The following is a 13,863-nucleotide window of genomic DNA, read 5'->3' as shown; positions in this document are numbered from 1 at the left end:
TTGGCCCCAGATTGCTCCTCAGGTGCCACTCAACGTGGCAGCCCACTGTTCCCCAAGGGTTGGGTTATATGCAGAGACAATCTTCCTCTCTGTGTGACTATGAAGGGAAATATTCCCCTGTGGGACACCTAACAGACAGTTTCTTCCACGATCACCCTGTATTTGGTTCAGTCTGTCTTCCCACGCACTCTGACAGGCTTCCCTGCAACCGGCGAAGAACAGCATCAACATGACGCTGCCGCCGCCCGCTTCACTGCGGGAACGGCGTCAGGCTGGACTTTTATGTTTGACCTCATCTGACCGGATCACCTTTTTCCAAATGCTTTCTGTGACCACTACAGGTTTTGTGGTAAACTGCAAAGGAAATGTCTTGGAGTGTTCTTGAAATGCTTCCAAAAAGGTTAAAATGTGCATAACTAATAGTGTTGCTGTTGACCAATTCTCCCACCAAAGCTCTGGATCTCTTACCCGACTCCGCCAGATAGATTTGCTCCGCATATCCATCTGGAAACCTTCCGTTGAAGTAACTTTGGGAAGGGGCGAAAATACTGGTTAGCTGATTGGCCTATGTTGGTGATAGACGGGCCAAATGAACCAATCAGATTCGAAAACACAACCAGAAGCCAAGCTGCTCTTGCCGCTGCAGGTAAAGGCTCGTTAGCTCAGCAAAGAAATAATCTGTAATTCCGATAAAACTTGCTCGATAGCCACGCTAACGCTAGTTTTATCGGCTGAAGCCGCCATGTTGTTTAGACTGAACTGTCGCGCTTCTCGTTGCGTCACACCTCAACCCGCCTCAAAGCCAACGCTGATTGGACGTTCGTTTGGTGAACGGCTCCAAATTTTCTTTAACGGAGAGTAGCCAGACTGATCTGCGAGTGAAACCTTGAAAGCTCGCGAGATCAGGATGGTCTCACGAGGCTACTGGATCTCTGCAGCTCCTCCCAAATCCCCATTTGGCCCCTTGGCTGCTTTTCCCTTCGGCTTTGCAATTGTGTTCTACTCATATTAGTATAAAATTATAACGCATCAAAATGTGAATAGGTTCAAAGGGTATGAAAACTTTTGCTTACTGCAGAGTGTCGGCTTAAATTGCTTTGATATGAAGAAATGGCTGCATCTCGAATGTGACTGTATTCAAATACTAATGATGATTGAGAACTGTTTTAACCTATCTGTGTTTGTCCTATCATGGTTTGTTCAGCCACAACACAAAGACCACCTCTTGGCTAGACCCTCGGTGCCTGGACAAACCTCAGAAACCCCTGGAAGAATGTGAAGATGATGGTATGTGAGCAGAATTACCTATGGGATTGAACTGATAACTATGGGAAAAATCTTTATTTTATGCTTTAAATTCAATGTTTCCATATTGCAAGCTTATAAATATTCTCAATATTTGCATTTTTATAACATGGTTAGGAAAAAGAATCACAATCGAACCTCTAATTTTCCTTATTCCTAGTTCAGTGCTGGAATTATTGAAAAAATAACTAAACAAAATTGATGACATTTTATGAAATATCTCGCATCATAGTTAATTTTTATGTTAAAGATGGATAATCCATATAGGAGGTTTCCAGAGTAACCTTTAGGTGTCAGTGTTGGACAACAGAAGTAGGCAGCGCTGCTCTGTGATGCTCGTTTTTAACATTTCCCAGGAAAGCACGCCTCAGTCGGCCAAATGGTTCATGGTTCAGGAATTACAGGCCTCTGCGACCTGTTTGGCACTTTTTAATGAGAAATAAATGTGCAGCTTTCAGTGACCTGAACAACATTTTTAGTTCCTGGGTTTGTGTCAATAACAGAGATCCGGTCACATGGCGGAAACATGCCTCGTGGTATTATAAACAATGACCATCACATGACGCTGCTGGACTGACTTTGATTACCTTTTGCCACCAAGTGGCCAGATCTTGCTACTGCATCCATCTAATACCCAGATGTCTTTTTTTTTTCTCTCTGTCATTCCCATCCTTTCTCTTCAACAACAATCCAATGCTGCTTCGGTCCATCGTTCTGAGTAGAAGGGGTCCATACAGAAGAGCTGGATGATCTAGGTACAAAATGCTTTCCAACACCTCCTTCCTGTTTGTATTTCATTACTAGAGTAACATTGAATCTTCTGGTGTGCTTAAAGAGTGTCTAAGGACATGTGTGAAGTAAAGCTAATGGTCCACATCTACATAACCACAACCTCCACAGTCTGACCAGTGGCTCATTCAGAGCGACTTGGCTGCAGGCGAGTGCTGGCTCTAATCATCCAGAAATGAGACATCGTTCTTGGAGAGACTTGACATTTTAGCTAGCATAGCCCCCCCGTATGTGCCGCTGACGTTCAACAAACACAGTCTGCATGTGGCCTCTAACACAGCTATTGACCTACGGAGACAGACGTCAAAGCACGAAACACTCCCACCTCAGTGGGCTGTCTTTTCTTACAAACCTCAGATCCAGAATAGATTCTTCTAATCATTTTTCTTTTTTTACAACTATCTGTGTGAGCCAGATGACAGCGACAGGCCCTGTTTTTCTGAAGCCCATCAGCTCTCTAACAAGCATCCCAATCATGACAGTCAGAAAAATGCTTTCTTAATAAGATAGCACTGTTATTAACTGGTAATGACTGGTAAAGTTTCCATAAAAGGGGATCTAATTTATGACTGGCCAGTTAAAACATTAGCTGTAGGTTATTTACCGTGTCATAAATGAAATTCTTTAATCTCATATATGTGATATTTGGGGTAGATGATATGTAACTAGTTGTTATGGAAACGTGGTGACCACATCATGCCACCTATTGCTGCGGTTCTCTGAGAGACTTAGATTTTTTTACCTCCTTTACCGTCCTGTTTACCGGAGGAGTTAGCAAGACAAACTTTGGGCGTCCCTCTAGCCTTCTTCCTCACAGCTGCAGGCGTGTTATAGTTTTTGTTCTTGCCCTGACTGTAGATATGGGAACGTTCTGGCGAGTAGATCTTTGCTGACTTATGAAGATCAGCACATATCCGCCTGCTTGAGTTGCATCTTCTCTTGTATTTCCCATTTTGAAGTGCGACCAGGAGGAAATGTCATTCACATTGATTGGCCAGGAAAACATTCAAGTCACAAATTGTCCTCTCTGTCACACATTTAAACCTGATGGAAACAGAAATTCATGGGTTATTCTGTGCATTCTGTACAAAACAATCCTCAACATAAAAAAGTCATGTTTTAATAGAAAAAAAAACATATTTAAAGGGACTGCTCAGGGTTCTATCAATAGTTATACTTTTAAAAAGGATTTGCAATAAGTTCCTAAATGAAAATTTAGATTTTATAGGACTGTTTGAGATTTTAATCTGCAATAAAATATACATTTCTTTTAATATTTGTATATACATTTTATTGGGCACATCCAGACATAATGCAAGTTAATGCATACTGCAGATAATGCAAAGTGGGAAATTTTTAGAGTTGCATTTGAGTAAATATTACATTAGAGAAAACGACACATCCGGAGACTGGGAAGCTGGAATGCTGATTGCAATCCAATACAGGTCGAGAGAAAGCCCTTTCCCTAAATCCGGGCTTTCGCATGCATAATACACCCACAAAGAGCGAGTTCTTCTCGGCACCACAAGCTCACCCAAGAGGCCTCCATCAACGCAGCGTATCAGGAGAATGAGATGCAAACAGTTGGGAGTGTAATTCACTGAGCTCGGCTCCCCCTTGCTTTGGAAAGTAGGATGGGGGAAGAAGGACAGAGGGTGAGAGGAAAAACAAAGCCTAATGAGTGACACGTTTTTCTCTCTGCCTCTCATTTGGGTTTCCACACATTCAGATGTATCCCATCCTTGTCAGATGCTAGCAGCACCAGGCGTCATCTCTCTGCAGTCTCTTTCTCTCTCTCTCACACGCGCGCACACACACACACAGGTGCACCTTCTGAAGCAAAACTAGTGCAGTGTGAAATCAAGTGGGTGATTAGAGTTTTGTGCGAGGTGAGGCGGGACCGCAATCCATTTAACGTTCCAGTTCAAAACATTTGAATAAAGGAATCCACAGCCACCACAGCTTCACCCTTGCAGCAGCACTCTCTCGGTAACCTTGCATTCCTCGAGCTTTCTGTATCAGCTGCATGTGGCGAATGGGGAATAATGAGTTCCTGTTTATGCACTCTAAATTATAAAAAATGAATCCTTTTTTAAGTTTTTTCGTGTGTATTCATTTTTAGACCCTTTAACCCTGATAATCCTAATTAAAATCCTGCACAACTAATGGCCTCAGAAGTCACCCTGATAGGAAACAGTCTGCTTGTGTGTCATTTAATGTCTGTATAAATCCAAATGCTCTGCGAGGGCCTCAGATGTTTTTTCAGCCCCTTTCACACTTATAACCTTACCCAGCAAATTACTGGTAATTTAGCGGCTCAGGGTTATGTGTGAATAAAGCCAGAACTGATTTACTGGGTAAAACTGACTTAGCAATTTACTGGGTCAAGACCTAGTATCATACCTACTAATTTACTGGGACCACTCTGGTGTTAATAAAGGCACACATTTGCGTGATTACGTAAGACGTTTATAGTCTGTGTTTAGCTCCTTCTTTGATGTCTTAAAGTTGCTTCTCTGACTTAGAAATGTACTGATATTATATTTTTTCTGTAGTTTTTATAAAGCTACTAACCACTGTAAGAACCACCAAGATGTATTTTCTGCCTGAAATTATTCTTTAGAGGTTGGCTTGATCAATTAAAGCCATATCCCTTCCATTACTGCCACCTGCAGGGGGTATTAGGTACATCCATCCTACTAAGGGTGAAAAGAGCTGACCTGATAATTTATTGGGAGTTAAGTGTGAAAGCGGCTTTAGAGAACAAACGGCATCATGAAGACAAAGGAACACACCAGGCAGGTCTGGAGCGGTTTGGAGCAGGATTAGGTGATGAATTAATATCCGAATCTTTGAATATCTCATGAAGCACCGTTCAAATCTATGCGCAGCTGCAAATCTACTCAGGGCCAGGCGAGAAATTAGAAAAGTGGCCAAGAGGCCTTTGGGAACTTTGGAGGAGCTGCAGAGATCCCCCTGATCTGGTGGGAGAATCTATTGACAGGACAACTCAACAAATCTGTAGAAGAGTTCAGAGAAAAGTCATTTTTGGGAGAAAACCATAAGAATTGCAATTTCAATTTTGCAATATTTAATGGCCCAGTATAAAATCTGTGGCAAGACTTGAAAAGTGGTGTTCACAGCAGCCGACAATCCAATCTAAGGCGACTTGAAATAGCATTCAGCCTCTACATGTGCAATTCTAGTAGTAACTTATTTCAAATGACTTGCAGCTGTAATAACAGGAGAGGTTTGTGGTTGTAACTTGTCAAAATGTGACAGTTTAAGGGATACAAACACTTTAGGAAGACGCTATAATTCTCCTGTTAACGGCTTCAGTTCCGACTACAGTGGAAGCGCTCCAAGTGAAACAGCAGAGGTTCCCAGAGTTGGATGCTTGGTTGTAATTAATACTTCACGTGCGAACATGAGCAATAGTCACAAAAGAGAATTATTGGACAATCTGTGTTTGAAGCCATTTAGATGCCTCTGAAATTAGCCTTTGTGGGCGGATATTCGACGATGATGAGTGCAGCTGTGATCAGGCTTTAAAACACAGTCAAAATGTTCTGTCAGAGATAAATGTTACATTTATCGCAGAGACCGAATTACTGAAGCATAATTAAACTGCTGGACAATGGCGCACTGCAGAGACAATCCCATGCATATTTATGTCCTGACATAAGGAGGGTTAAATGTTCATGAATCGGTCATAAAGCCGAAATAAGTGTTTCCAGATGCATTCTGTCTTCAGCCTGGAGGAGAGAAACTTTTGGTCCCATCTTTAGTTAGGTGCGTTTGAATTCAAGGCAACGCGGCACACTGGAAGCACGCAAAGGTGATCCGCAGCGTGTTCCCACTGTCAGACAGCTGCAGAGAGAAAGGAAACCTCAGATAAAATGCAACGAAACGAAGCAGAAAGACCCCACGGTCGCTGTGCCTCTCCATTAAAACCAAGGACAGCTTTACACGAGTTGGCGGTTTGAATTAAAGGCATCTGCATTTCTAACATTCTTTAGCAGGTTTGTCATTCAGTGGAAGAAAAGTAAATTATTAAGGTCATTTATTAAGCAGTCAGACACACACACACACTCACGCGTAACATCAAACTCAAATCATTTCAACTCAAGCTTCAGTTTACGTACACCAGTTTCAAGTCCTAAATTATTTCATCCTCTTCCACTCCTTTTATTTTGTTTCCACCTGCCTCTTCTGCCTTCTTGCTTCTTGTAATTTTTTTTTCTTTATCTTCCCCACTTTCCATCCTGCTCGGCTCTCCCTTACCTGGACCTAACTGGCCGCTTTCTTCTTCCTTTCACCTCCCTTCTGTTGCTCTTTCATACATTTCTTGCCCATGGGGTCCAGCTGTGTTGGTATCTGATGTGTGGAAATGTCAGCGGTGAGAGGTGACGGGAGGTGGGAGGCAGAAGGACGACCTGTGAAGCTGCCCACTCTCTCCGATGCTGGAGAGTGGCTGATTCAGTTCAACATATAGCTGCTACGTCTCTATAAATTAAAAAGTATATTTACTTCAATAATCCACATCTCAATAAGATGAATTACCTACCGTGTGATATATTTTGAGTGTTTATCCTTTTTTTCATAATTGAAAAAAAATTTGGGGTTTCATTAGCTATTACGCAAGTTAACAGAAACACTATAAATATATTAATTGCTATTTAAGGAATCAATATGAGTCTCCCTTTTTATAGAGAATCACTGAGGAAAACAGCATTTTCATCGATTTTGTCCAGTTTGTTTTGAAAGGTCCCGGACAGGAATGACCCAAAGGTTCCTGATGGCGGCCCTGGGAGCCATGCTTTAGCTAATAAATCAATGCACCTTTTGGGATTTAGAAAAAAGCCCTAATTTTGTAAGGATTCAAGTGTCAGTTCTCATTTGCCAGGCAGGACTTTATGCCATTTAGACAAGCCGGTAGGAAAAGCAGTTTATCAGAAAAATCTGGGCTCATGGACAAGAAAACCGGGGCGTCATCGGCGTTTGTTTGGTCATGATGTCGCCCAACCACAATGATTTAATAATGCAAGCCTTCCTGCCACTTTTTGCAGTTATTCTCATCCGACTGGTCTTGTCTCTGTTGTGTCTCTGCAGAACTTCCTCCAGGATGGGAGAAAATCGATGATCCAGTCTATGGGGTCTACTACGTTGAGTAAGTTGTGTGCAGTAAAAAATCTAAACACACTTCAAGTGCAATAGTGGCAGCGTCGGCCGCAAACAGACACGGAAAAGAAAATGGAAGCAATAGTCTTTGCAAATGTTTTCTTCTTGCACATAAAAGACGAGTTTTCCCATTTTTAGTCCAGCGAGCGAAACCGTTGACCTCGCAGCAAATCTGAACGTAAGGTTTTGTTCCATCAATCCCAAACAGATTGTGCCTCAGCTAGTTTGCGCTGCTGTTTTATGGCAAATGTAGGCCATTTTGTTTGTGCCATTTCCATTTGGGGGAAATAAGCAACAATTGGGTTTGTGTGTGTGTGCGTGTGTGTGTGCGCATCTCATTCATTTCACACGGCGTGAAGCCGCCGGCCCACAGCACCAATACAAATATGTTGCGTGTGCATTTGATGTTGTTCAAAGCAGCACCTGGGGGCTTGAGGATGTGGCGTTGCTCTTTTTGTTCTGCTTTGTCAGTGCAGTAGGTTTTCTCATATACATTATTCACAATTGCTCTCATTTGCCTCATAATAAAGTGCTTTCGGCTGCTGGGCTCCTCCCAGGCGTGCTCGTTGGTGTGGAAGATGCTCTGTGAATTAAACCATCAGGAAAGGCTGCAACATGACTGGGGTTTTCTTGTAAATATATTTCCAATGGAGCGACTCAAGTCAAATTCTCATCAGTTGTCAGTGACGGCTCCAGAATTTCACAAATACAAAGAAATAAAAGATTTATCCAAAGATTAATTCATGATCAAAAAGCTGGAACGACAGAAGGAGGAAGACTAATGTAATTTGTTTCATACTTGGTAGAAAAGCCTTTTGTTTGTGTGTGATGACGTTTTAAAAATGTCTCCAGTATGGTGGAACCAGTCACATGCAATGCCCAGGTGGATTTTGATCCGTTCTTCCACAGCAACTGTCTTCAAATCTTTTAGGTCCTGGAGGCTTCTTCCATACGCTCTGATCATCAGTTATTTCCATGAATTTACAATTGGGATCAAGTTGGGTGGTCGATGCGGTCATTCTTTCAGCTCTATTTTCTTTTTTTCCGAAGCTAGTTACAATCTGCGTTTGTCTCTCTGAAAAGTCCAGCTCATTTAATCTTCTTATCTAATCAGTAATGTCCCTTTACATCCCCCAGTTATCCTTCCTTCAGGTATATAAGTCTGCTGGTACCATATGTTGAAAAACAGCCCACACCAATGTTCTCACCTCCACCACTTCACTGTTTCTTTGTTGAATTTAGGTTGTTGGTGATGTTTTTAGGGACAGTTCAGTCTTGTCTGAAAAGATTTTAAAGAGGTCTCCAAATGTGCTGCAGTAAAATTTAAGTACACTTCTGCATGCTTTTTTTTCAGTAGTGGAGTCTTGTGCAGTGATTGTGAAGACAAACCATTGAAGTTTAGAGCACTACTTAATAAAACTCACTTCCCTGCTAATTCCAGTTCTTTATAAAGCTATTTGAGTGCTCCTTGGATTTTGCACAACTCTTCTGATTATTCCTGTCAGAAATCTTGCAAGGACCACCTGGTCCTGGCTGGTTGATGGTGAAATGACGTTCTTTTCATTTTTGCATTATGACCCAAAGTTCCTAAAGGGACACCCTGACATTATGGGTACTCCAAAAGAAAATTTTGTTGGCTTTTTCTGCCTTCTGCATCTCCTTTTCTTCATGTGTTAAGATCTTATTCCTACACTAACTTTGGTTGTTAGTATACATAATTTGTATGTATGGTACAGACAATATCCTGCCACATCTGACATTTTAGGCCACATTCCCACTGCAGGTCTTAATACGCAATTCAGATTTATCTAAAATCTGATTTTTATTTTTTATTTATTTTTTTTACAAGGTTGTTCCTATTACTTTTGAAATGCTTCCTACATCTGACTCCAGCGTGAACAGTTTTTGGCTCCAAACTGACCTGCATGCCCAAAAGAACATTAGTGAGTTCACTCAGCCTGCTTTGGTCCAGCAAACATAGAAGAAATAGGTTTTATGGATTAAAGTGTCCAATGAAAGCCATTTAATGTGTCAGCGGGTCCTGAGGGGAAAGCACACAAATAAAAAGAGAGTGAAACTCTGACATTTTACAAAGCGTTTCGTGCACAGATGTGCATTTGGCTGCGAGGTTGCAGCCAGGAATGGTGGGGCAGAGATTTAACAACTTCACAGAGACCGAGTTCATTCGGTCGCTGTTCTGAAGGTAAACGTTTCAGAAACATTAAATCAAAAAACTAACAGACTCCAAGACTTTCCAAAACCTGAAAGGGCTGTTGGCACCTGCTGAGATGTTTGTGGTCTGTTCCATATTACCGTCACTCTTCCGGTAATGCCTATTTGCACACTCTTAATTTATCAGGGAATATCTGATTGCAGAGTTCTTTAAATGAAGGTTTAAGATTACTTCACAGGATTTACTAGACATGAGTGCATCAATGAGGAAGCGTTGACTCATTCATGGAACAACACAGTAATTCATATTGTTCAAAAGAGGGACGATAACGGACTATTTAGACTTGGTAAGACCCTACAGACTGTTTTGCATACTTTGATCTTCTCAGGAAGTGTTTGTCAGTCAGTCAGCTGACTTCAAGTGTGGAAATATTTTGCCCGTTGTGTCTGCATGTTGTGTTATCTGTGGACATCCTGAGCCAGGTCTACTGAGCTGTGCAGGCAGCTGCCGTCTGTCTTGCTAATGCTAACTGCTATCACCTCCAGCTGCTGGTGGCGCAGAGTCGGGACACGTGTCGATCGAACGTCACTACAAAGACGCATTAAAGACGCATTAAATCCGCCTCGATCGTTCCAGCTGGAGTCACTTTCAAAAAGATCAGTTACAAATCGAATTCAGGACCACATATGGAGGTGGCTCAAATGTGACTTGGAAAGATCAGATGTGAGCGTCCCCTCTGGTTCTAAAACGTCTGACCTGGTCACTTGACCTGCTACGTCAGATTTGGGCCACATTTGCCTGCGGTGTTAACGGAACCTGAGCTGTATATTACATGTGCCATATTGCACACATTAATGTCATGATTGTGTTTTCTTGGATTGTGCAGCTCTAGTTGTTGCTAACATCTGGTGGAAATGTACTGAGAAAATGTATGTATTTAAGACTAATTTACCCTGTTGGTTATGTAGAGATTTATCGGTGTTATTGGGTCATACACGTTTTATTAGATGACTTTTTATGATTGCAGGTGGATGTGTCCAATACGTTGGTTTATTAATGAAAATCGTATCACCTTGTCTCCCCCCTGCCTTCTTTCTTTGGCTCTACCTGACTCTATTCTCTATCTTCATTTTCCACTCCACCTGTCCCTTATTCTACTGTGCTCTGCACACCTGCTGATTCCCCCCTACACCTGCACCCCCTGCTGATCCCCCCCCTGTCAAATTCAATCCTCCTGCATTCCTTGTATGTCCTCTCTCCCCGCACTGATCCACAGTCATATCAACAGGAAGACCCAGTATGAAAACCCAGTGCTGGAGGCTAAGAGGCGCAGGCAGCTGGAACAGCCGCCCGCCCAGCAGCCTCAGCCCCAAAGCCAGCAGCCACCTGAAGGTGAGCGCTACATCCGAGGTTCGTTCACAAGCCCCCGCAAAGGGCGTCATTTTCTTTCTTTCTATTCATGTTTAAGCCTGCATTGTCTGTCTGACTGTTTGCACCAGTTGCTGCTGCTCCGCTCGGCGATACTGCCTGCTACGGCCTTATGATTTGCTAAGTGCCCTTCCATTAAGGCATAACTATTATTTGCGGCTGTACGGCGCAGCCTTTTATTTACGTTAATTTCTGATTTCTCTACTGCGTTTGTTTTGTTTGTTTGAATAATTTGAGGCTTTCATCCTAGGGTGAAAGACAAGTAAGTAGTACTTCTGCTTGAAATGATGAGCCTTACAATTTGTCCTCCTTTTTCATTTGTGACACTAAGTACATTTTTACGTAGCTCTCTGGTAAAGGAGTCATATCAAAGGTAGTAACCAAACGCCACCAATAAGTAATCTTCCTCTTCTTTCCGGGTCTACACTTATGCACTCATCGGGAAACTCCATTGCTGGAATTGATTGCAAATGCAGGTCAGCCCCCATGGGTACTCCCTTATGACACCCCACCGTGTGTTCATCCAACAGAAAACATTAGATTCACCTCAATTACCTGCTGACTTTTTCCCAAAAAGAAGTCTTCAAAAAAACAAAAACAACTCCCTTCATGCAGTTTTACTGATTTTTCTACCCCCTTGCTGCATTGATTCTATCTTTCCACTGAGAATACGCATCAGGATTTCAATCTGATCTTTCCATTGCTGAAATAAGGCAATAAATCATATACAGCCTCTAAAATAAATTCAATAGAAATCTTGTAAGACCTGCTCAAAAGCAATTGGTTAGTTTGGCCCTTTTCCAATTTGTACCCACAAGTTCAAACTTTCCTACCCATGACGTAAACCATCATGCAACCTTTTTTTGTCTTAGTGACAACGATATAGGACCAGTATAACTCTGAGCAACCTCATGGTAATGAACATCGTTTACTGGAGTAAAATAAAAAAAAACATTACATTGTAGAGCACAACCCAGAAAATGTCTTGTCGTTTTTCTAACGCTGGATATGAATCAGGTGGGTATGAATTGACGCACGGTCGATATGAAATGCTTTCGTTTTATACTCGGAAAAAGTCAGGTACAAAACCAGCAACACTACAAAGGTAGTAAATGACAATACAGCCAAATGACCAGCATTAAGTCAAGCTGTGCCTCGCTTTTGAGCTTTTTAACTCCTTCCGTTCACTTTCTGAATTGGTTTTTCTCTGTCAGCCTCATAAGAACCCGGTTTCGCTCTGGAGCCTCTGGTCCACTGCACAAGCAGGACGACTGTCCTCCTGTTTCTACCCCCATCTAGAGAATATGATGTTTTTTGCTCTTGCAGAGTGGATCGAGGACTCGGCGTTGGCAGGCGCCCCACTGGCTACCTACACTGCCAACCACGAGACCTACAGGGACCCTCAAACTGGTCCCCCCGTTCCCAACGCCATGGGGCAAAAACGTGAGTTCTGTTCAATAGGCATTAAAGGTGCAGTCGTTATCTCATAGCTTCTGTTACACTTAGCAACGTATGTGCTAAACCAGGGGTGTCAAACTCATTTCTATATGGGGCCACTTTGGTGTCACAAAGTCATTAAAAGGGCCGGTTGCACGTGTATAGACGATACTTTTCATTTCATAATTTCATTCCAGTTCAGATAGAAGTATAAAAAATGCACAGATAAAAGTAGTAACCTTAGGCCCAGTTTATACAGTTTATCTGCAAAAAAAGTTGATATTGGGGTGAGTTACACTTACAGGAGGCACAGTTTTAGCCACTTTATACACTTTAAAAGGATATATGCCTCTACTTTATGACATGATATGCTTTTTTTTTGGCTCTTGAGGGCTGGATAACTTACCTTGACGGGTCGGATTTGGCCCGCGGGACTTGAGTTTGACACCTGTGTGCTAAACAAAGCTAAATTTGTAATGTCATATTTCTGTCAGTGCCTTGGGCCGTGTTTTAGTTTTTTTCAATGAAAGACAAGTAATGAATTGACATTCTAAAGCAATTGAATTTGTTCTTAGTCAATGCAGGGACTTTATCGCTTTAATAATGTGCAGTGGATTACTTTTTTTTTTACGAGCGAGCACTCGAGACGGTGTTGAGATTTTTTAAGAAAAGGTCCGTAATAAAACTGTTCGGTGCAGTTTTGTAATGTTCCATGTTCAAATGAAATAATGGGCTGATTTCACCCATCGTTTAGTGATGCACACACCTCCAGCTGCTGCGGGTTTCCTTCCCTTCGTTGCCAGCTCCTTTCATGCCAGCCTCCCACTAGCAGCTTGTCTAATTAGCCCAGTCATGGCTTAGAATTAACCGCCTCATTCTGGAGCTCCCTGTTACTGCTCTCCGTGGCCGCTCTGTCTGGGTTTCTTCCCTTTGTCGATCTTTGTTTTATAGCTCCCTGTCTTAGGGAGTTTCCTCCTGTCGTCCCTCAGTCTCCCGTTGCTGTCTCCTTCTCCTTCGACCCGTCGTGCCCCTCGATATTCTCTCAAAGACATCATTTATAATCTCTTCATCTGACTCCCCGGGTTCGTGTTTTTCCCTGGTTTCCGGTCCATTCTCACATGCGCCGCGAATAATTCAGCTGACAGTTTGGCTGCATCCCTCCTTTAATAAGAAATACACAGACACGCTCTCGGCACACAATATCACAAACAGGACGACGCAGCTAACTTGTCAAAAACAGATGAAGAAATATGCTGGATTTAATCTGCCATTGCCCATCAAATAAATCTTAAATTTAGTCATTCCAGAAAAAAAGGTGTTTTTAGTCAACTGTTGATGTCCCTATTCTCACCATCTCTTCAGTTTGAACGATAGGCACAGTTTCATATAGAATGAAGGCCAGCAAATTTAGTTGTAGTTTTATAGTAAAGGTTCTTATGGTGCAAGATGTTTTACCATTTTTGCATTCTCCTTTCTCTAGAGTAGCACCGGGAGTCTATCGAGCAGTTATTTAGGCCGGCCATCCGCTCTGCCTGCAAGGCTTTATTCAG

The 13,863-nt window shown here is 42.3% G+C and overlaps 1 protein-coding gene across 1 annotated transcript in view; it reads left to right on the top strand.

The window, feature by feature from the left end:
• magi1b (membrane associated guanylate kinase, WW and PDZ domain containing 1b) overlaps nt 1-13,863 on the top strand; it is a 212,018-nt gene that overhangs the window by 156,256 nt on the left and 41,899 nt on the right. Inside the window, exons 6-10 of the mRNA XM_036151669.1 lie at nt 1,205-1,287; nt 2,028-2,060; nt 7,207-7,264; nt 10,725-10,840; nt 12,203-12,319. Coding sequence (XP_036007562.1) covers nt 1,205-1,287; nt 2,028-2,060; nt 7,207-7,264; nt 10,725-10,840; nt 12,203-12,319 — 407 coding nt within the window. The remainder of the gene's footprint in view (nt 1-1,204; nt 1,288-2,027; nt 2,061-7,206; nt 7,265-10,724; nt 10,841-12,202; nt 12,320-13,863) is intronic.

Source organism: Fundulus heteroclitus, chromosome 20 (assembly GCF_011125445.2).
Source record: "Fundulus heteroclitus isolate FHET01 chromosome 20, MU-UCD_Fhet_4.1, whole genome shotgun sequence".
NCBI classification, from domain to species: domain Eukaryota; kingdom Metazoa; phylum Chordata; class Actinopteri; order Cyprinodontiformes; family Fundulidae; genus Fundulus; species Fundulus heteroclitus.
Note: the sequence above shows the minus strand (reverse complement) of the source record. Positions and strands in the feature narration are given on the sequence as shown.